The sequence below is a fragment of the Pteronotus mesoamericanus genome, unplaced genomic scaffold (assembly GCF_021234165.1).
Source record: "Pteronotus mesoamericanus isolate MK-2021 breed Mesoamerican mustached bat unplaced genomic scaffold, CSHL_Meso_final scaffold_12, whole genome shotgun sequence".
Lineage (NCBI taxonomy): Eukaryota > Metazoa > Chordata > Mammalia > Chiroptera > Mormoopidae > Pteronotus > Pteronotus mesoamericanus.
Window position 1 is genome coordinate 12,721,264 of NW_026555303.1, and position 21,129 is coordinate 12,742,392.

A 21,129-nucleotide genomic window follows, 5' to 3' on the forward strand; every position below is an offset into this window, starting at 1 on the left:
AACCAATCCAGAAGCTGGTTCTTAGAAAAGATAAATAAAATTGACAAGCCTTTAAACAGACTCATCAAGAGAAAAAGGGAGAGGACCCAAATAAATCATATCAGAAATGAAAGAGGAGAAATAACAACTGATACCACAGAAATACAAAGGATTGTCAGAAACTACTATGAACAATTATATGCAAAGAAATGTGAAGACCTTGATGAAATTGACAAATTTATAGAAAAGTATAATCTTCCAACACCAAAGGAGGAAGAAACAGAAAGCTTGAACAGACCCATAACAACTGGGGAAATTGAAACTATCATCAAGACACTCGGAGCACACAAAAGCCCAGGACCGGACAGTTTTACAGGAGAATTTTACAAAGCATTTAAGGAGGAGCTAACCCCTGTCCTTCTCTGGCTATTCCAGAAAATCCATGAGGAGGGAACACTCCCAGACTCTTTTTATGAGACCAGCATCACCCTAATCCCAAAACCAGATAAAGACCCTACAAAGAAAGAAAACTAAAGGCCAATTTCGCTAATGAACATAGATGCTAAAATCCTTAACAAAATATTGGCAAACCGCAGCCGGAAATACATTCAAAAGATTATCCACCACGATCAAGTGGGATTCATCCCAGGGATGCAGGAATGGTTCAGTATACGCAAGTCAATAAACATAATACATAACATAAATAAAAGAAAAGACAAAAACCACATGATCATCTCGATAGATGCAGAAAAAGCATTTGACAAGGTACAGCACCCATTTATGATCAAAACACTCAGCAAAATGGGAATAAATGGGGCATTCCTCAACGTAATAAAGGCCATATATGAAAAACCTACAGCCAACGTCATACTCAACGGCAAAAACTAAGAGCTTTCCCACTAAGATCGGGAACACGCCAAGGATGTCCGCTTTCACCGCTTCTTTTCAACATCGTATTGGAAGTCCTAGCCACAGCGGAAAGACAAGAAAAAGAAATAAAAGGCATCCAAATAAGAAAGGAGGAAGTAAAGCTATCATTGTTTGCAGATGACATGATAGTGTACATAGAAAACCCTGTAGACTCTACGAAAAAACTCCTCAACCTAATAAGTGAATTTGGCAAAACAGCAGGATACAAAGTCAGTATTCAGAAATCAAAGGCATTTTTGTACACCCACAATGAAATAGAAGAAGAGGAAATGATAAAAAAATATTATTCGATATAGAAACAAGAAAAATAAAGTACATAGGAATAAATTTAACCAAAGAGGTAAAAGACCTGTATGCATAAAACTATACAACATTGAAGAACGAAATTAAGGAAGACACAAATAAATGGAAGCATATACCGTGCTCATGGATTGGAAGAATTAATATCATCATAATGTCCATACTACCCAAAGCAATTTATAGATTCAACGCAATCCCTATTAAGATATCAATGACATATTTCACAGAAATAGAACAGACATTTCAAAAATTTATGTGGATCCATAAATGACCCCGAATAGCTGCAGCAATTTTGAGAAAGAAATACAAAGTAGGAGGGATCACAATACCGGACATCAAACTGTACTACAAAGCCACTATCCTCAGAACAATCTGGTACTGGCACAAGAACAGACCCATAGACCAGTGGAACAGAATAGAAAGCCCAGAAATAAGCCCAGGTCTGTATGGGCATCTAATATTTGACAGAGGGGGCAGACGCATAAAATGGAGCAATAATAGCCTCTTCAACAAATGGTGTTGGGAGAGCTGGAAGGCTCCATGCAAAAAAATTGAAATTGGATCATCAGCTGACACCATACACAAAAATAAACTCAAGAAGGATAAAAGACTTAAATATAAGTCAGAACACCATCAAAGTCCTAGAGGAGAACATTGGCAGGAAACTCTCTAATATCCCACGCAGCAATTTTTTCACCAATATGTCTCCTAAAGCAAGGGACATAAAGGAAAGAATAAACAAGTGGGACCTCATCAAAATAAGAAGCTTCTGCACGGCTAAAGAAAACATCAGCAAAATGAAAAGGGAGCCAACCCTATGGGAAAATATATTTGCTAATGATACATCAGATAGAGGTTTGATGTCCAAGATATATAAAGAACTCACTCGACTCCACTCCAAGAAGACAAACGATCCAATCAAAAAATGGGCAAAGGACCTGGGCAGATGCTTTCCTAAGGAGGAGATACAGAGGGCCCAGAGACATTTGAAAGGATGCTTGGCATCTCTAGCCATCAGAGAAATGCAGATCAAAACCACCACCATGAGGTACTACCTCACACCGGTCAGAATGGCCGTCATAAACAGATCAACAAACAACAGGTGCTGGCGAGGCTGTGAACAAAAGGGAACACTAGTACACTGTTGGTGGGAATGCAGACTAGTGCAGTAATTGTGGAAAGCAGTGTGGAATTTCCTCAAAAAGCTGAAAATGGAACTGCCTTCTGATCCAGTGATTCCCCTGCTGGGACTATACCCTAAGATTCCCAAAACTCCAATTCGAAAAAACCTGTGCACCCCAATGTTCATAGCAGCACAATTTACAATAGCCAAGTATTGGAAGCAACCTAAATGCCCACCAGTAGATGACTGGATCAAAAAATTATGGTACATTTATACAATGGATTACTATGCAGCAGAAAGAAAGAAAGAACTACTAAACTTCGCAACAGCATGGATGGAACTCGAGAGCATTATGCTAAGTGAAATAAGCCAGGAGGCAAAAGACAAATACCATATGATCTCACCTATAAGTGGAACCTAACCAACAATACAAAGATGCAAGGAACATAAGACCAGCACCACTGAAAGGAAAAGAAACCAACAGAGACAAGAGGGAAGGAGGGAGTGGGGAGGGGGAAAAGGAAGGGAAGGGGAAAGTCAAGGACCATATAGCAAGGACTCATGGACAAAACCAAAGGGGAAGATTTGAGGGAGGGGTGGAGGGAGTGAGGGGCAAGAGAATGTGGTCAGGGGTAGGCAGAGACAAATGTATTTGAAAAAATAAATTAATTAATTAAAAAATTTTATAAAACTGAGTTCAGTCTGAAATGATTATTAAAAAATTATTAAGTGTGTAGCAAACTGAATGAAATCATACCAAGCTGATGCGCAGTTTTGTGAAAGTTCAGAATACCAAGGATAAGAAAAAAATTCCAAAGCTTTCAGAGATTAAAAAAAAATACATAAAATTTCAGCATGACGTTTTTACATAACTGAACTGTCAAACAAGAATGAGAATAGAATAAAGACCTTTTCAGATGTGCAAGAATTCAAAACTTACCTCCTATTCAACCCTTTCTTAGGAGGTTGCTTAAGGATGAATGTTAGCAAACGAAAGAAGCATGGAAATAAACCTCCATCACTACCACCACTGCCAATAAAATATATATGTTTATATATATATATATATATATATATATATATATATCATATACAGTCATGCATCACATAATGACATTTCAGTCAACAATAGACTGCATATGTGACAGTGGTCTCATAAGATTATAATGGAGCTTAACTTCCTGTAAGCAATGAAAAGATATGTAGTTCAGGAGTAACTTTTTTTCTCTCACAGGGAGCAGTATGTGTAGGCCTGGGCAATTGATTCCCTCTCACCCAAAACACCTCACTTTTGATTGCACAGATTACCTTCCAATCAGTCAGCCACTGACCTGTTTCAGCACAGAGAAGCCTGTACTCCCAGTGTGACATGCTCAGAGGTCACTACAGCCCTCCCAGGTCTAGCTTGATGGTATTCAGAGCACATTGCTGCACATTCTTTGTTGAGTTCTGAAGATCCTATACACAGGTCCACAGGAGCAACCTTAACAAGTGCTATGCGCCATGACCAGTTAAGTAAAAGCTTTCTGTAATAGCATGGAGCAAGCCTGTCCTCGTACTTTGGAAATATTTTCAGGCTGTAATGATATAAACCATGGATAGATTTTACTTCTTCTATAAGTTCAATGCCACACAGAGCCCTTTTTGCCAGAGAGGGTAAATGGGACCAAAATCAGATTTCCAAAGTCAAATGATCGAGTCCTCAGTTCTACATCCTCTCCATGTTAAACAACCACTTTTCAAAATTAACACCACAAAGTTCCTTGATCTAACCACTGCTCCAACATGCAATTGCCAAAACCACATCACATGACAGTCCCCCATGCTCCTTTATTTATCTATCTTGATTTCTTACTCCTACTGATCCTCATACCACCTTTCGCTTCTTCTTAACAATTACTATTATGGTGATACGCCTTATCCAGCCAGTTTCTCAATATTTCCAACTAATCCAGCCTGCATTGACAGCTCTGATGTTCTATTTCTGACCTTATTGAGAGGAACCAAGGGGAATGCTTGTGGAGCCATGTTTATAAAGTCTACAGTAGTGCACGGTACTGTCCCAAGCCTTCACATTTACTAACCACTCACTCACTGACTCACCCAGAGCAACTTCCCCTTCTGCAAGTTCCATTCATGGTAAGTGCCTTACACAGGTGTACCATTTTTTATACTTTTTACTGTATTTTAACTATACTTTTTCTATGTTTAGATATGTTTAGGTACATAAATACTAAGCATTGTAATATAATTCCCTACACTAATCAGTACAGTAACAGGCTGTACAGATTTATAGCCTAGGAGCAACAAACTGTATCACAGAACCCAGGTATGTACTAGGGTATACTATCTAGGTTTGTGTAAGCATACTTTATGATATTCACACAATGACTAAATTGCATAACAATGCATTTCTCAGAATGTTTCCCTGTCGTTAAAAGAGGCATGCTTGTATGCTATCATATATATCACATAAATATGGATATATATGAAATTCTCCAGCATGACAACAGTGCAACAGGCCTAGAGATTAACCAGCCCAGACTAAAAAAAAAAGTTTGAGACTCTGGAAGCAAGATCTCCAGGATGTAATAGGATATCATTCAACAGATAGTATAATTGAGATATTGGAAAAACACACACATACGACAAAAGCATAGAGTGCCCCCCCAAAAAAACAACAAAAGTCTCTAATAGTCTCTGTATATATATATTAAGCAACCAGTTCAAATTGGAACATAAGTCAGTGACTTTCAATAAGAATGGGAATGGAGTCTAAGACATAAATCACATAAGAAGCTAAAATATATTAAGGTTATGGCTATAAGAGGGCTACATTTCAAAATCAGAGACTCCTAAATCATGCAACAGCCCAGAATTTTGTGGGTGGGCCTACGTTTTATGTGACTCCACTAGGAAAGCATACAGCACTCAGGATTTTCTGAAACAAGACGGGGAGAAGATTGTCAGAGGTATAAATGACTAGTGTACACATATTTGCAAATGACCCTTCTTACTTTTTATCCCATTTCCACTCATGAAAACTGTGGTTGGTACCAAATGAGATTTCACATCCTGATGTAATTCAGCAGGAGGTAGTGTATCCAGCCATCCAGGCTGACTGGAGGCAGGGCTTCAGTCTTGCCTCTCCCAGGAAAAGCATCCCTGCTGACTGAGGCCTAGAGAAAGGATACACATCTAGAAACCATGGCCCTTTATAAAAGTCCTCAACAAATATAGGCTCTTATTGGTGTGAGTTTCACATGTGCATACAGCCTCACCCCAAATTTTTGGAGTCAGGCACAGACAATAATACATTAGTAACACTCTTGGAAGGTCTAGCAAACACATTGACATCTCTACAGTAAAACATATTAACATCATGCAGGATAAAGGAAATTCAGGCTGTCATTTACTCCCACACAGGGAAAGAGGCTTAAGCTTTATTTATTACTAACAATGATACAGCCCTCAATTCTCAAACCCTTTCAGGTTGAGTCAGTTTACACTACCTCCCCAACTTTGGTCAAAATCCATGGATGATACCTGAGTCCCCAACCAGGCCAAACCTGGTAGGATTTTTGGGACTGGGATCCAATGGTGGCAATCTTCCTCCTCCTTTCCAAGCTGGCAGCTTTTCATAGTCTGCCTATCTACCATACACAGGCTTCAAGACTCAGGCCAGCATCCCCAAATTCTTTCCTACTTTTCAAAGCCTTCTGGGGAAAAGAGAGATGCCTTTTCCAACAACTAGTAGAGTGCTTTATGTTTTACAGATTGCTCTCACATGAATCAAATCATGTCATATTCATACCCATGAGATAGAATGAAAAATATGATTACTCCTAAGGGGGAGATGTTTACATTGTACCAATTTTTCATGTGAGAAATTTGAGGCACACAGAAGTAAACTGATTTGCTTACACTCACACTCAAGCAGCGGTGGTTCCAAGGATCAATATGAGTCTTGTAACCATAGAAGAAAGCTTCTGCTTCCAGCCACGCTTTCTCTGTGGAAGACAGGAGCCTGACCAGCCTACTCTGGGTAGCTAAAGACACACTCAAGTGTACACACATAACATACATGCATATGCACACAAACTTGCCTCTACAGGCAATGAATGAAACTACACAGCATATCAAAAATGTCTAAAGTTCCTAAATCAACAATCACACAATAGACCTGAATTGATAGTTCCAGATTGGGGATGTTCCACAAAAGCATCTGCCCCAGCCACGAGCCTCCTCATTTCCCTAAATGTGCCTGGTCCTTTCAGGCAGCCCTTCTCCCACGTCCAACCTAAGGAGACCCCTTTTACCTTCAAGATCTAGTTCAAAAGGCCCTCTTCTCTGAAGCTTTCCATAGTCTCCTGCCTGGAGCCAGAGGTTCCTTCCTCTTCATTTTCACCTAACTTCATACTGCCTCGTTTCACACTCTGCAGTTTACAGGTCTGCCTGGAAGGTATACCCACCCCTGCCCTGAGTGAGGTGGAGGGGAGTGTGCACTCGTGTACCTGCACCATCAAGGAGCCTCTTACAGGGCAGGCATCTGCTGACTTTAATCTGCTTTGCCTTAGGTTGTATACCAAGATCTGCCCTCTCCCTTCAGGCACGCTGACAGATGCCTGGTTAGCAAATGCGCTGGAAGGACAACCCCTTCCTGGCCTGGCAGCAGCCTGATGCCCAAGAGGCTGTCCACAGGGTGGAGTGAGTTCTGCCCATGCAAAAGGCAGCTGCTGCCCTATGTGTGCTACTTAGCATACACCCACTCCTGTGGCAGCAATTCCAGGTGTTGGTTCACCCCTTCCATCAATATGTATTGCAAGGACCCAGGCACTCGGCGGGCCTGACTCCCACCCCCTACCCCAGGCCAAGTGCAGGCCTCCGATGATGACCCTGGTTCTGCAGCTCCCTGAGGGGCTAGTAGACACTGTCGAGTCAATGTTGCAGGCTGAAAGGATGCCCTGCACAACCCTGCTTCCTCCCTGCTCCTTGGTGGGTCTTAGTCTCCAATCAGCCTTTGAACTCCTAACTCCCTCTCAGCATCAAGTACCTGAGAGACCCAACCTGCAACGGTTGGTTCCAGAGTGGTCCAAAAAGCGGGTGATAAGTTGGGGGCTTGGTACAGGATTGCTCCTCACCCACCCCACTGGAAATGAGGACCACATCCTGCGGGGGTAGGTGATGTGCAGACAGCCGTGGGCACAAGGCGACAGCCCAGCAGGTAGAACTTTCACGTTGGAACTTTTCACTGGGCCTGCAGGTGGAGAGGACTTTCCCGGCATGTAAGAAGATCTAGGTGTGTGGAAAGTACGGGAATGGACAAGGGTAAATTCTGTGATTTGATGACCCGCAAGGCAGATGAGAAGCTAAAGGTGACTAACAAAGTGAAAACTATGGGAGAGCCCTGGAGTCTCCGCCATAGCTTACAAAGAAGTCCCCATCTCAGGCAGTGGAAAAAGGTCAAAGCCTGGATTTGATAGGAGTGGCTGAACTTCTAAGACATTGAACATTCAACCAAGGCACGAGTGCCATGCCAACAGCAGAAGCCCACTTGGGAAAACCTGCAGTCCTGACATAAGGAACAGGGGCATCTGGGCCAAGGCCCAAGAAGATGTGGACTCCCCGGATTTCTCTGAAAGGTCTGAGTCTGTGGCTGCAGCCCAACCCTTCCCATAAAGAGCTGCTGCACCCACCCCACGCTTGAGGGAGCAACAAATTATGCACATCTTTCCCCGCAGGTGCCCTCTCTCCCTGGAGGTAGGGTGATTAGCCGTCCCGATTTGCTGAGGATAGTCCCAGGAAAACAAGGAAGAGGTGGCAGCCTACTGCCAGGCAGGACCCAGACAGAGTGAAGTCATCACACAACACAGGCTGGGTGTGCGGGGCCTGGTAAGGGACAAAAGGGACTACACCTGCCCTTCCCAGAAACTGCAATAAAGGTCCTTGGGGGGCACTGAAGGGCAGAAGCCAGGGGCTCATGATGATGAACACCACTGACGAGGAGGCTCCCATAGAGAGTGGTGGAGGTGGGCGATACAACATAGCCTCCCTGGGGGCACAGTGGATGGTCAACCGGCCAAAGTACAACCACAGACTAGGGAGGTGTCTGGGTTCCCATGGGGAACGGACCCTGTAGCACCATGGCAGAAAGACATTGGAATGATCCCCTAGCCCTTCCCAAAGGGACCTCGAGCTATGCACGGGTGACTGAACACTGGGAAATGGGAAACCCAGACAGGTTGAGGCTGGGGCAACGTATTGTCCAATCTGACACTGACTTGGGAGACTCGATAAACTCTGCCTCCGCATATGCTTAAGGAAGCCCCCCCACCACGTACCAGAGTTTCTGAGCAGAGGATGTCACTGGGTCCAATGCATGCTGGGCCAGTCCTGAGGATTTCAGTGGTCTTGAGCAGGGAGAGCCTTGCAACCAATATACTCCAGAACAAGGTGCTGAGCTTCATGAAATGTCTTCTGAGGAATCTTTCAGAAATAAGACAAAAATGGTAATACAGCATGAAGTCAGCTGAGTAAAAAAACGCATAGAAAAAGAACTGAGAGAATACACCCAAATTATGAATGTTCTTGCCTCCGAGTAATGCCTTATGAGCATCCTTTGTCCTGATTCTTCATGCACTTTCTTTCCTTGCCATAGTGGCCACAGTGAGCATGCAGATACTCAAAAGTCAGCAGAACAGGTCTTCTGCACAGGACCCATTAGTCTACCCATTAGTGCCCCGTAGCCATGGTTATGTGATGGCAACACGTGCTCCAGGTCCCCCACACCCAAATCTCATAGACAAATCAGCTGGACGGCATGTCCGCTCGGCCACAGCGTGATGTTTGGAAGCCCACCTACTTGCTAGGGCAAAGTACTAAGGCCAAGCAGTCACCAAATGGATTACAGAGACAAGGAGCCTTTTCTCACAGGCAGAGTGCCGGAAGCAAGGGCACCTCCTCCCAGGGAACCTCTCATCTGAGTTGACAGGCAGCCTCTAGCAGGAGGAACAGTGGGATAGTCCCTGACATGTGGTTTTGCCTACCATTTGGAGAGTCTAGATGAATACTGAACCCAAAACAGGCCTGCAAAGAGAAGGAAACCAGTCCCTGAGGGGCAGGAGGAAGAATCTGAACACAAACCACCAAGGCAGGATTAGCACCCAAACTTCACAATGAGTGTCCACAACTTGATGCACAACAAACAAACAAATAAAAAAACAAAAGGAAAACCGAACCAAACCAAACCACACACACACACACACACACACACACACGCACGCGCGCTCACAGGCAGTTCAGTAGAAGAATGGGCCACAGGCAGTTCTCGGAGGAGGAAATGGGAGCTGATGAGAAGTACAGGATGAAAACCAGGAATTTGGGTCAAGCAGGTCCCAGGGCGGTGGTGCCACACAACCTGTGGCAGGAGCAAACTGGAACCCTCTCAGGGCCTCAGAGCATAAGAGGCCTGCACAGTGGGGTAAGGAAGGACAGCGGACTGCAAAGGCATGTGCTCAGAGGGCAATGGAGGTCAGGGAGCTCTGCAGGATGCTGCCAGGGGAACAAGAAAGGTAGGCTGACTTTTGGCAGGTCCTGGGCTCCAAAGATGAGGCTATGTCCATCGTCACAGTCCCTTCAAAGATTGATGGCAGAAATGGTAAGGATTTCCTAAAACAAGATGGGGTGAGTTATAGAGGTGGAATTGCAGGCTGGGGAAGAAGCGGAGCTTGAAGAGGAGAACCTCTCCTGCCCTAGGAGGCCATGAGCATCCTAACAGTGGGGGACAGCAGAGGTACAGTGTCTGGGAGGGAGCCGGAGGAGTCCCAAGAAGGTTCAGATGTCCTCTGACAGTTGCCAGGTCTCCAGGGCACCCATAAAAGGGCAAGCAGTGGAAGGCAGGAGTGCGCCGGGTCTTGGAGGTGAAGGCTGAACTGCCTGCCAAGATGACCGGGGTGGGGGGGGGGGGGGTGAAAGCCTGTCCCTCCCTACCAGGAATTTGTTCATGAGAGGGGATGGGTAAGGTATCAGCTGGTAAAAGGAATGTCACCTGGAGGTCAAATATCAGAATGTTTTAGGGTTTTATGCCAACACTTTATTTGTACTGAAATTCAGGAGTGAGCTGCAACTGGATCTCTTTGACAGGGGCAGCCAAATACCACCCCACGCCCACCTGCAACATGGCCAGGACACTCTTCCTGGGCCCACCCACCCGGCAGAGAATTGGCCTTGTGGCCGCTACCCTTGGACTTCCCCTTCATCAGACCACACTCCCCATCTTTGCTGCTCTGCTCCCTGAGGGAGAGATCGTACACTCTGTTCTCAGCATACACATGAAGGTCAGAAAAGGAGTCCAGCTGTAGTGCCATCACTGTGCCCCACAAGTAGACATAGAGTGCAAGTCTGTAGTTCATTGAGCACAGTCTATTTCTTCAAACAACAGGATATGGGAGGAACACTACAAACTGGCCATCCAACTTGAAACCCCTGCATGAGGTTCTGGCATGTTTGGCAGCAGCCGGTGACCATCTTGGGGCAATGGCATGGGTGGCATTGGACCTGGTGATCATTAAAGCCCCCTGTGGCCCTCAGGCCTAAATCCCATGAAGGTACATTCTGCCCCACACCTCGTGGCCAGCATTCCTGTTATCTCCAGCTTCCGCAAGGAGGGAGTAGGTGCAGCTCACGGAAAGAGAAGGAAGTCCTCTGTTGATGCAACATTTACTAAGCACCTACTGGGGCCGGGGCACCTGGTTTACTGAAACCAGTAAGACTCAGGCTTAGCCTTCAAAGAACTCGAAGCCTTTGAAGGAGCCCAGGCTTTCAGAGGCAGGCAGTTACAACCCTGGGAGATGGGAGTCCCGTGAAGGAAGGTAGGTGGGAAGGTGCAGGGTACTACCCAAACTGGGAGTCAAGAGTACCTGATGCTTGAGTGTGGGGTGAAGAAGGGGATGCTAAAGTTGCACCTGGAAGGACAGGGGTTTGCCGGGACAGGAGGAGGCAGGCACTCCAGGCCTCAGGAAGCACAGGAGCACAAAGGTGCTCAGGGTGCAGGGACTGCGCAGCACAGGGACCCAGACTGTTGGGTGATGAAGGAGAGCTGGGACCACTGGAAGGCCCGCCCACAGCCCCCAGGTGTTTGGGCTTAAACAAGAGAGGGCTGCACAGCGTTTTCAGCTGGGGGGTTGATGAGGATGGATGTGCAGTTAGATGGCATGACGGAAGACCCACTGGAAGAGGAAATAGAGGGATGTCCAGGCCAGTGGGGAGGCTCAGGTAATAGCACTGGCTCCAGACCATGAAGCCTGGCCTCAGGGAGTAGCAGTGGGGACAAGAAAGGGAAGCATTTATTCTGAACAGGTATTTTAGAGGCACGGGCACAGGACTCAGTCATCAAGTAAAAGAGAGGAAGGGCAAGGGTAAGTGGACATGAGGAGGCAAGTGTGGAGGCACTGAGAGGGTTGAGCCCCTAACTGAGAGGTAGGAGAAGAGAGGAAACAGCTGACAGGGAAGCTGGCTTTGTTTGGGACACAGCTCCAAGGGGCAGCAGGAAACAGGGTGGGGATTTTTCTTCTCACCTGCAACGACAACAAAAAGCAATATGAAGACCTTCCCTCAAGACCCTACTGGTACTACCAGGGGGTAGGGTGGCAGAAGAGCTTGCAGAAAGCAGAAGTGGCCTCGGCATTCAGCCCTGAGATGCAGGACTCAGTCCAGTTGTCCTACCCTCTCTTGGCCTCCCTGTGTCCCGGGGTCCAGTCTGAGGATCCCGCTTACAGGTCACAGAGGACCCTGGGATGCCACTTTGACCCGTGCCTATGCGTGCAGCGCAGACTGAGTGCAGATGTCATGGAAGTCAAAAGGGCACTGCCTGCCTGGCTTTGGCCATTGAGTGGGCCTAGCCCAGCTGCCACGTGGTTCCCAGTGCCCAAAGCTACATCCCTGCCAGCTCCGCCCCGCTCTCCCTAAGGCACCACCCCTGCTTGGCTCCTCCAGCACAATTTCCCCCCAGGTATTTGCCCTGCTCCTCCCCAGCTTTCCCTCAGCTTCGCCATGCTCCATCCCCAGCTATGTGCGGCTGAGCCCTGTACCTCTCCAGCAATCCACCAGCTCGGCCCTGCTTTCTCACAGTTCCGCCCCGAGTCCTACAGGTCGGCCTCCAGATATATTACCCCCCGGTTCCGCCTTCTCCTCACATTTCCGCCCCCAACTACTCCCCCAGCTGTTTCCCACCGGCCCGCCCACAGGTACTCTTCCCCCAGCTCTGCCCAGCTTTCCCTAGGTCCTCCTTCTCCCCCAGCCCTTTCCCCAAGTCCTCCCCAGATACTGCTCCCTGAGCTCTGCCTCCCCAGCTTCCCTGCACCTCCGCCTCCGCCACCCCCTGCGGCAGATCTTCCTCCACCAGCTTTTTCACAGCACCGCCCCCAGCTCGTGTGCAGCTCTTTCTCCTGGCTCCTCCGACCCCGTCCCGCAGCCCCTCCCCTCGCTTTCCCACAGTCCCGCCCCCAGCTACGCCCCCTGGCTCTGTTCCAGGCGTCGCACCCAGCTACTCTTCACCCCCTCCAGCCCCGCCTTCTCCCAAGCCCTCCCTTGATTGGCCTAGTCCCGCCCCTTCCTGTCCCCACCCCACAGCATTTTGCCCTCCCCCTCCGTTTCTCGCCGGGGGCCTCGAGGCCGCGTCCTACCCCGGTCATCTTGCGAGTCTCAGTGTCCCGTGAGTCCAACAACCTAGCAACCGTGGGCTGCGTGCGTGTGTACTTATGTGCGTGTTTAAGTCACTGCCTGGCTGCTTGTCTGCGTGCCAGCTAGGTGCTTGCTGCGTCCAGGCCTGCGTGGTGCTGTGTTGGGGGCCTGCTGCCGCTTCCCGGCCTGCTGCATGCTGCTGCGTCAGGGCCCGGTGCTGAGTTTGGGCGTGCGTCCTGCTGTGCTCCAGAGTGCTGCTTAGGTTTGTATGTGTCTACAGGCTTTCGTAAGCCCGGCGAAAAGGGGTTTGTGTATCTGCCAGCCCAGGGTGATTAACAACGCTAGCTCCTTCCACCTCTCACCGGTCTCTGGGAGGCTGGGGCGCATCCACGATGCGGGCCTAGGGCTCTGCGGTGTCTCTGCGTCCCGTCTCGGAGTCCTCTCCTCATCGGGGCCTGGGAGGCGGTCATTTCGACGCTGGCAGTCTTGCAGGGCCGCGGGGAGGGGGGGACTCTCCTGCCTGGTGGCCTCGCTGGGTCAGCCCAGAGCATCGAGACTTGCTTGGCCAGTGGGGCCAGGAGACCTGCCTCACCAGGAGGGAGTCAGGACCTGCCGGCCTGCTGGGCCCTCCAAAGGACGGTACTCTGCACCTGCCGGCCTGCTGGGCCCTCCAAAGGACGGTACTTCAGGGTTGGGGCTTCTTCTGTGTGGCTGGGAACACTCCCACTGCAGCCAAGGCCACACTCTTCGGTCTCCTCTGGCTACCTCCACTTGCCCACCATACTTGTAAGTGTGTGGGGGCCGGCAATGGGCCTCTGCACATAGAAACGCGAGTGTACTGGTCCACATGCACGGGTCTGTCCTCCCTGCTTCCTGCTTGGCCCTTTGGCTGTCACCACTGCACCCAGGCCCCAGGCTGTGCAGTGCAGACACACCCAGCTGTGCACTGCACAGCCTGGGGCCTGGGTGCCCATGCCACCCCGCCCAGAGGGACCTACCCAGGATTACATTGAGGGAAACGGCATTGTAGGGTCCCCAAATTCTTCCCACGTGATGATGTGAGGGGAGGGGAGAGTTTTCTCCTCTTGGATACCAGGTCTGCTGGGCTGTAAGGACACGACCTGCCTACGTGAAATGATTTTCTATGTGGCTGGCGGGGCCATCATGTGGTCCCTGACCAGGTAGGGGAGGAGAGAGCCACTGCCACGATTCAGAGAAACAAACCGTGAGCGAAGGGCCACGGCCACGTGTGCTTCCCATCAGTTGGAACCTCCTCGGTCCTGGTGGTTTCCAATCCCTGCAGAGTAGAAGACTGTTCTGGTATATTAGCCAACATTGCTGTCTTGTCCCTAATGGCCTTTTCTCATTATCCCTCTTGCCTTTGTGCAGGTGAAGAAGCAGAGACACGTGGAAGAGTGTTTATTCCTCAGGCCGCTAAGCAGGTACTCTGCACTGTGTGGCAGCAGGGCACTCAGCCCCCTCTGTGCCTCTACAGTTAACGCCAGTTTCTCCCTGGGGGTGCCAGCCACACAGTTCAGGTCTCCTTGTTGTGGTTTTGGGGGAACCTTGATGAGAAAAGGGCCAAGAAACTCAACGGTGGAACCTAGGCATATACCCCAGAAGAAGAAGTGGAAATGGCCAGGCCACAGGGGGACATCCAGCCTCCGTCCTAAATAATCCAAACCTAATGACTAGGGCCACCCTTTGTCACCCGTCAGGTGGGCAAAGGTTAAGCACAGTGATGATGCTCAGGGCCGACAAGCGTGTGAGGACATGGCACCAGTACCGTGGTTGGTAGAGCATGCACGGGTGAGCTTCGGTGGAAGGCCGTTTGCTGGCATGTATCAGCATCTCAGATGTGCATGCATGTGACCCAGGTGTCCTCCTAACAAGTCTTCAGTCAACGAGTGTTTGTGGTAGTGCCCTTTAGAGTGGCAGAAAGTGCAAAGCAGCCTGTGACTCTTCGTCAGTAGGGGAAACTCAGTAAATCGTAGGGCAGCCAACAATGGGGTACCATGCAGGCAGCCAAAAATAGGATAGGAGAAAATGCAGGCACGTGAAGGAGTGTGCTTGAAGTGCTGCCAATGGCAGAATCATTCTCTGCCCTGTGAAGATGTGCGGGGAAAGAGCCTATGCCTCTGTAGTCGTTTGTCGGGCTGGTCACATCAAAGAGCCGCGGCCCGAGTGGCTTAAACAACAGACAGGTATTGTCTCACAGCTGCAGAGGCTGGAGGTCCGAGATCGAGGTGTCGGCCGAGTTTGCTGCTTCTGAGGACTGAGAGAGAATCTGCCCATCTCGGTCCCCAGGGTTCTGGTGGTCTGCAGGCAAGCTTTGGCATCCCTTGGCTTGTAGATCTCGGCCTTCATCTTCACAAGGTATTCATTCTCTGGCGTGTGTGTCTGTCTGTAAGTTCTCCCTTTAGGTGAGGACAGGACACCAGTCATTGGATGGGGCCTCATTTTAACTTGATTACCTCTGTAAAGCCCTTTTCTTAATGGATACGGTCACAGAAGCAAGAAGGGTGGGGTCCAGAGCACACAGGAAGACAGCCCAGCCAGAGACAGGGAGGGAAGGTAGACAAGCTGGGCACAGGGACTGGCAGGACAGTGGGCTGGGAAGGGAGTGAACACGAGGCAGCTTCGTCCCCCAGGCGTTGTCTTTGAGAGTGGATGTGTTCTCATAAACACGAGAGGACATAAGAGCTGAGGTGAGGTTTATGTCCTTTAAAGACAGGAGGGGAGAGACAAACGAGAGTGGGTGTGCTCATGGATGGAGGGCAGAGGCGAGGCTCAGGCCCCATGATGATGATGATGATGATGGGCAGCCACCGGTTGTGGCTGTCCTGTTAGGTTGGTGCCAGGTACTCACAACCCCTTGGAGACTGAGGCTCCGCCAGGTACTCTGACCCAGCTGAGTCTCCGGCCCAGGGCCCTGCTCCTCGCACAGCACAGCTTTGTCCTCCAACGAGGAGGAAGGACCTCTGTCCTAGGTACGAGGAAAGGCGGCAAGGGCAGGGGCTCACGCAGTCAGGTTCCCCGTGACCGTGGGTCGTCCGTTCACCCTCGGTGCCACCTTCCTAACTGCAGAGTGGAGTGACAGTGGCGCCACCCCTACCCAGTTATTTGAGGATTCAATTCTAGGATCCGTGGATCACACTCATCCCAGGGCCAGGCATGGGGTCGGGGCGTGCGTACCAGGGGCAGTTGTTCCTGCTCCTGTTTTCCATTTCTCCGAGCTCGGGTGGGTGCCAGGGGTGTCTGCTGACAGTCGATACCCGTGGGGTAGCAAGGGGATAGAGGAGGGTGGTACCCAAAGGGGTCCGGAGGAGATACCTGAGAGGGTTATCTGAGATCACACGGTGTCCCCGGGGCCCAGCTGAGGCTGGATCCCGAGGATTTGCACTCAGCAGCCCTGGGGCACGGGCCAGGGTGCTTGGGGACCTGCAGTGTCTTGCGAGTGGCAGGGCCAGGGCGCTGAGAGTGTTGGGGTGGGTGGGGAGAAGAAGCAAAGCCCAGGGTGCCCATTGCTGGGAGAGGACTAGAGCCCGCCCACCCACCCAGGGGTGAAGCCAAAGGTCCCTCCCTCCCTGCTCTGTGCTCCCCTGGCCTCAGTGACCTCCTCTGTAGAACTGACCACACCCTGTCCTGACTTCCTTTCTGTAGCTGTGCCCACCCTCTTCCCTGAGCCCCCAAAAGACGCCATCTAATGGATGAGGCACTCCCAGCACCAGCCTCTTTCCTTGGGCCTGTCAGCTGACTGCGTGGTGATAGGAAGAAGGAGCCAACGCCCTCTGCTCCCCTACCATCCCTGTCAGTGGGGTTCCTGAGTCCCCAGGGGACAGTGGGCGGAGGTCAGCCCACAGGCCATGAGCTTGGAGGGCTGGTGCACGACGCTTACTGACATTGGTGCTTCTGTGTTTTCCGCAGGCCACGTGAGGCCCACGGATCTCCGGGGAGATGAAGTTCTGCTGCCTGTCCTTCCGGCAGCCTTATGCAGGTTTTGTCTTAAATGGGGTCAAGACTCTGGAGACTCGTTGGCGTCCTTTGCTGAGCAGCCACCGGCACTGTACCATCGCCGTCCACATTGCTCACAGGGACTGGGAAGATGCCGCCTGGAGGGAACTGCTGCTGCAGAGGCTGGGGAGGAGCCCTGCTCAGATTCAGGCCTTGCTCCGGGAAGGGGAGAAGTATGGCCGTGGCGTGATAGCTGGCAAGTGGCGACACCCCGAGCACTGCTCAGACATCTCCAGGGGCACCCCCCAGGACCTTGCTCAGGAGTTTTGGGGCTTGTTTTCTTTAGAACCTGTTGCGGTGGGGCTGTGGTTTCTATAAGCAGCACACTTTCAAAGGGGCATCAGGGGGCCCCGGGGCACCCGGGTTGAGCGTCCGTGGGACAAGTTTCCAGGACCTTGGGTGAACCCTTTTGTCCACTCTGGGCCTCAGTTCCCATTGATGATCTGAGAGGCAGGGACCAGTCCAAGGCGGCATGTGGTGTTGCCTGTGTGCACACGTGTGTGTCTGTGCATACGTGTGCCCGCATGCGGGGCCGGCCGCGAGAGACTGCACAGCACACAGAGAGGGCCGGGTGACCTCCAGACTCAGGCGTCACACACCTGCCCCACCCCCACTGCCCATGGGCACCTGAGCAAGTTCCCTCACCCCTCAGTGGTTGAGGTCCCACATCAGCTCCTTTCACCTGGTGACGTGCTTGGGACCCGATGGCCTGTGGGCTCCCCGCGGCAGCCGGGGCCCTTCTGACCTGTACGTGCTGCCCTCAGCAGTCTGCCTGGAACCTGCCCGTTCCTGGGTGGAGTTGTTGAGGACAAGGCCCTGTCCTCTTCATTTCTCTCTCTGCTGCGGCCTCACCCACAATGCCCTGAACAGAGCTGGACTCATCGGAAGTGCTCAGTGAGAGGGACCCAGTTCACTCCGTGTCCGTGTGGTGATATCAGCTTAGTCTCTAGCGGCTGTAACTTTGAATAACCGTTTTCTCTCGCAGGCAGGCCTTGGTCGATGGAAGGAAAAACATCTCTGTGCTTCTCTCTTGGTGCGCAGGGCTCGTTGACATTGGGGAAACTTTGCAGTGCCCGGAAAACTTAGCTCCTGATGAGCTTGTGGAGCTGGAAAATCAAGCTGTACTGACCAACCTGAAGCAGAAGTACCTGACTGCACTTTCAAACCCCAGGTGGTTACTGGAGCCCATACCCAGGACAGGTGGGAAGGATATCTTCCAGGTGGACATCCCAGAGTACCTGATCCCCTCGGGGCAAGAGGACTCCTCACAGGAAGGTTACCGAGAAACCAGCTGACTCCTGACTATGGGGACGCCATCATGCCGCGGACGCAAAAATCAGGCTCAGTCTGAAGCGGCAGCACAGTGGAGAGGGCTGCCCGCCACCTGCTGCTCATGTAGACAGCCTTCTGTGCTCAGATGCAGCGGCTTTTCCTCGGGAGATGCCTCTCTGGGCTCACTGACACTCTCAAGGGCTTTGACCTTCAGGAAAAAAGGAAAGTGTCCCCTGAATATCTTGGTGATGTTACTCATTTAGGTCCCGCTCATTCCTGGGTTGTACAGACAAATATGTTTTAAGAGAACGGGTTAGTGTTCGGGGCTCCCTTACATGTTTTCTCCTCTCTCTTCGTTCTGGTCAAACTCAGAGAACGCTTTAGCAGCAGGCAGGGGATGTTGTGGGAGGGCTGGGAGTGGCCGCTGAATGGTTACCCGAGGGTGACCGGCCAGGGACGGCCTCGTGCACCATGAAGGGGACGTCAGACTTTGAAACACAGCACCTGCCTGTCCTGGCAAGTGATGCTTGCTCTGTTGTAAAAGTGTCCCTTGGCTCATGAAGCCGTGTGTTAGACATGTCACACAGCTACTTTGTGACCAAAGAAAGGATCTGAAATCCAGCTCTGATGGAAAAGTGATGAGTAGTGTTTTGTCTGTTTGTTTGTTTGTTTTGTGGGCAACCTTTTATTTATTTGGGCCCCTTCCAGCAGTTACTAGTGGTTGTTAGCTGTGAGGATGATGGGCTTTCTCCCAGGGGTTGACTGGAATGGCCCTGTCTTCTGAGCCAGACTGCCCTGGTCAGAGATGGCTGAGCAGATAAGGTGGCCCTAGTTTTATGTGGGTCTCTCTGGAAGGTCCCTGGAAATGGGGCTAGAGACGCACAGCTGCTGGTCAGAAACTTCCTGGCATCACAGGGGAACTCGTGAGGAAAGACCCTCCTGTTTTAAGGTACATGACTATTGTAAGGTGATTCCGCCTTCCCCCCAAGGTCAGGAGCCAGGCAGCTCTCTCTCCTGACCAGCAGGCGAGGCTCAGGGGACCCAATCTTCCTGAGCTTGCTTCAGAGCTCCCTAGCCAGACCCTGGGCTGAGTGTGTGAAAATGAATGAGGACAATGGGGACAAAAGCCTGTCTCGGGCCAGGATTACTAGCCTCCTGGGGCTCGTCTGACGAGGTGTGTGTAGCATGGAAACAGAAGGGCATGGACTCACAAGTCTCATTGTTAATTTACTACCATGGAGCTGTGCTTTTCTTCATTGAAGCCGAAAATGGATTTGTGGGTACAAAGTGGTGACTGTTTTCTGTCAATTGGGGGCTTAGGGGCCTGTACTGTCCTTGAATTGCTCACAGACTGCACACGAGCAATCTGAGGAGCCCTCCTCCTCCCCAACCTCGTCAGGGTCTGTGGGTGGGGCCATGACTGAAAGGGCAGCCATCAGGATGGAATAACAGGTGAACAGGTGTACAAAGCCGTCACCGGATCGTACAGTGGGTGACCTGGGTGGCTGGCGGGCAGTTCCCCTGTGCCATCGGTTCCGGCAGGAGCCGTGGGCGCAAACGTGACACTCCCGGGTGTGCCCTCTCCACTTGGGCCACCTGGCTTACTTGGGCCCTGGACCATGATGGCACTGCTTGTGGACCGCAGACCCGAGAACTTGAATGACTGGGTGCCACTGGGTCCCTGAGCACTTGGAGCCTTCTGGGTCTTTGGGTCGGCTGCTTTGCTGCCTTCTCTATGGTTCATTCTTGGGGAGTGTCCTGTAGGGGCCACCTGCTGCTGCTTCCTCTTTGGAGGTGTTGCGCCGGTCCCTGGCCAAGCCGCAGTAGTTATCAGGTTGTCTTTTCTCTTAATGTTCTCGATGAGCCAAAGTTGGTCTCTTTGAAAGTTGGAGTTGCGGTAGATCTGAAACAAAATTAATGATTTTAGTCATTCTGGGAGAAAATATATCTGACATTAACTGGCCTCTCAGAGTCTTAGTCTGTGGCTTCTGCACAGCCTCGCAGCCATAGAGAAAGCACTGAGCTCTGGGCTCTGGGGCCCTGGGGGTTAGCCGGGCTTCGAAGAGTAGATACGATAGAGCCTTGTGGTTCTAAGACCCCAAGCCACTCCCCCGAGCTGCTGAGTAACATCAGTTGGACAGGTGAGCCCCTCTCTGATGCCACTCTTCCAGCTGTTCCCTTGCCTTCCTCCTAATTTAGTCCAATCAGGCTGCCATACCAAAATACCACAGAGTGAGTAGCTTATCAACCACAGGCATTTATTTCCCACCATTCTGGAGGCTGGAAGTCCACGATTAAGGTGCCAGCCTGCTGCAGTGAGGGCCTTCCTCGCTGCAATCCTCACATCGCAGAAAGAGCTGGGATCTCTCTGGAGCCTTATAAGGAGCCTCAGCACCTTATAAGCTGCTACTCCCACCCCTGGGAGGTCAGCCCTCATGACTTAAGCACCTCCCAAAGGACCAGCCTCCTAATGCTGTCATCTTTGGGGGTGAGGATTTCAACATCAGCCTGCTAGGGGCCACACGAACATTGAAACGATAGCACTCCCTTCTGCACAGCGCCCTCCTGACCCAAAAACCCATGGAGGGACTCCTGCCGTGAGGGACTCCCCTCTACCTCCGCCCAGTTCAGGCCCAATGCAATAAAGCCCCTTGCATATTGCTGCCTCTGCTGGTGATAATCTTCTTCCCCGATCAGCCCCCAATCCCTGGAACCTTACAGTTTGCTAATGAGCTCTCTTGCAATCACATGGCTGCCCCTTAGAGGCTGATGGTTATCGGACCTGAGGTGCATGTTTTTCAGGGGTCCATTGTGGAGGGACTTAAAAGGCT

The 21,129-nt window shown here is 50.7% G+C and overlaps 2 protein-coding genes across 6 annotated transcripts in view; one reads left to right on the forward strand and one right to left on the reverse strand.

Annotated features, from left to right (window-relative positions):
• IDS (iduronate 2-sulfatase) overlaps nt 1-8,835 on the reverse strand; it is a 75,810-nt gene extending 66,975 nt beyond the window's left edge. The window contains exon 1 of the mRNA XM_054587927.1: nt 8,674-8,835. Coding sequence (XP_054443902.1) covers nt 8,674-8,799 — 126 coding nt within the window. The 5' untranslated portion in view covers nt 8,800-8,835. The remainder of the gene's footprint in view (nt 1-8,673) is intronic.
• A 4,138-nt stretch (nt 8,836-12,973) lies between these two features.
• Nucleotides 12,974-18,933, forward strand: EOLA1 (endothelium and lymphocyte associated ASCH domain 1). Of its 5 annotated transcripts, none has more exons than XM_054587929.1 (5): nt 12,987-13,043; nt 14,402-14,454; nt 15,231-15,388; nt 16,940-17,222; nt 18,068-18,933. In XM_054587929.1, exons 4-5 carry the CDS (start codon nt 16,970-16,972, stop codon nt 18,319-18,321), a joined length of 507 nt encoding a protein of 168 aa, XP_054443904.1. In that variant the 5' UTR covers nt 12,987-13,043; nt 14,402-14,454; nt 15,231-15,388; nt 16,940-16,969; the 3' UTR covers nt 18,322-18,933. The 5 variants fall into 5 exon arrangements, with proteins under 5 accessions (XP_054443906.1, XP_054443904.1, XP_054443907.1 ...); XM_054587932.1 differs by having other exon boundaries at nt 12,988-13,043; nt 15,320-15,388; XM_054587933.1 differs by lacking the exon at nt 15,231-15,388 and adding an exon at nt 16,676-16,822 and having other exon boundaries at nt 12,988-13,043.
• Nucleotides 18,934-21,129: the final 2,196 nt, after the last annotated feature.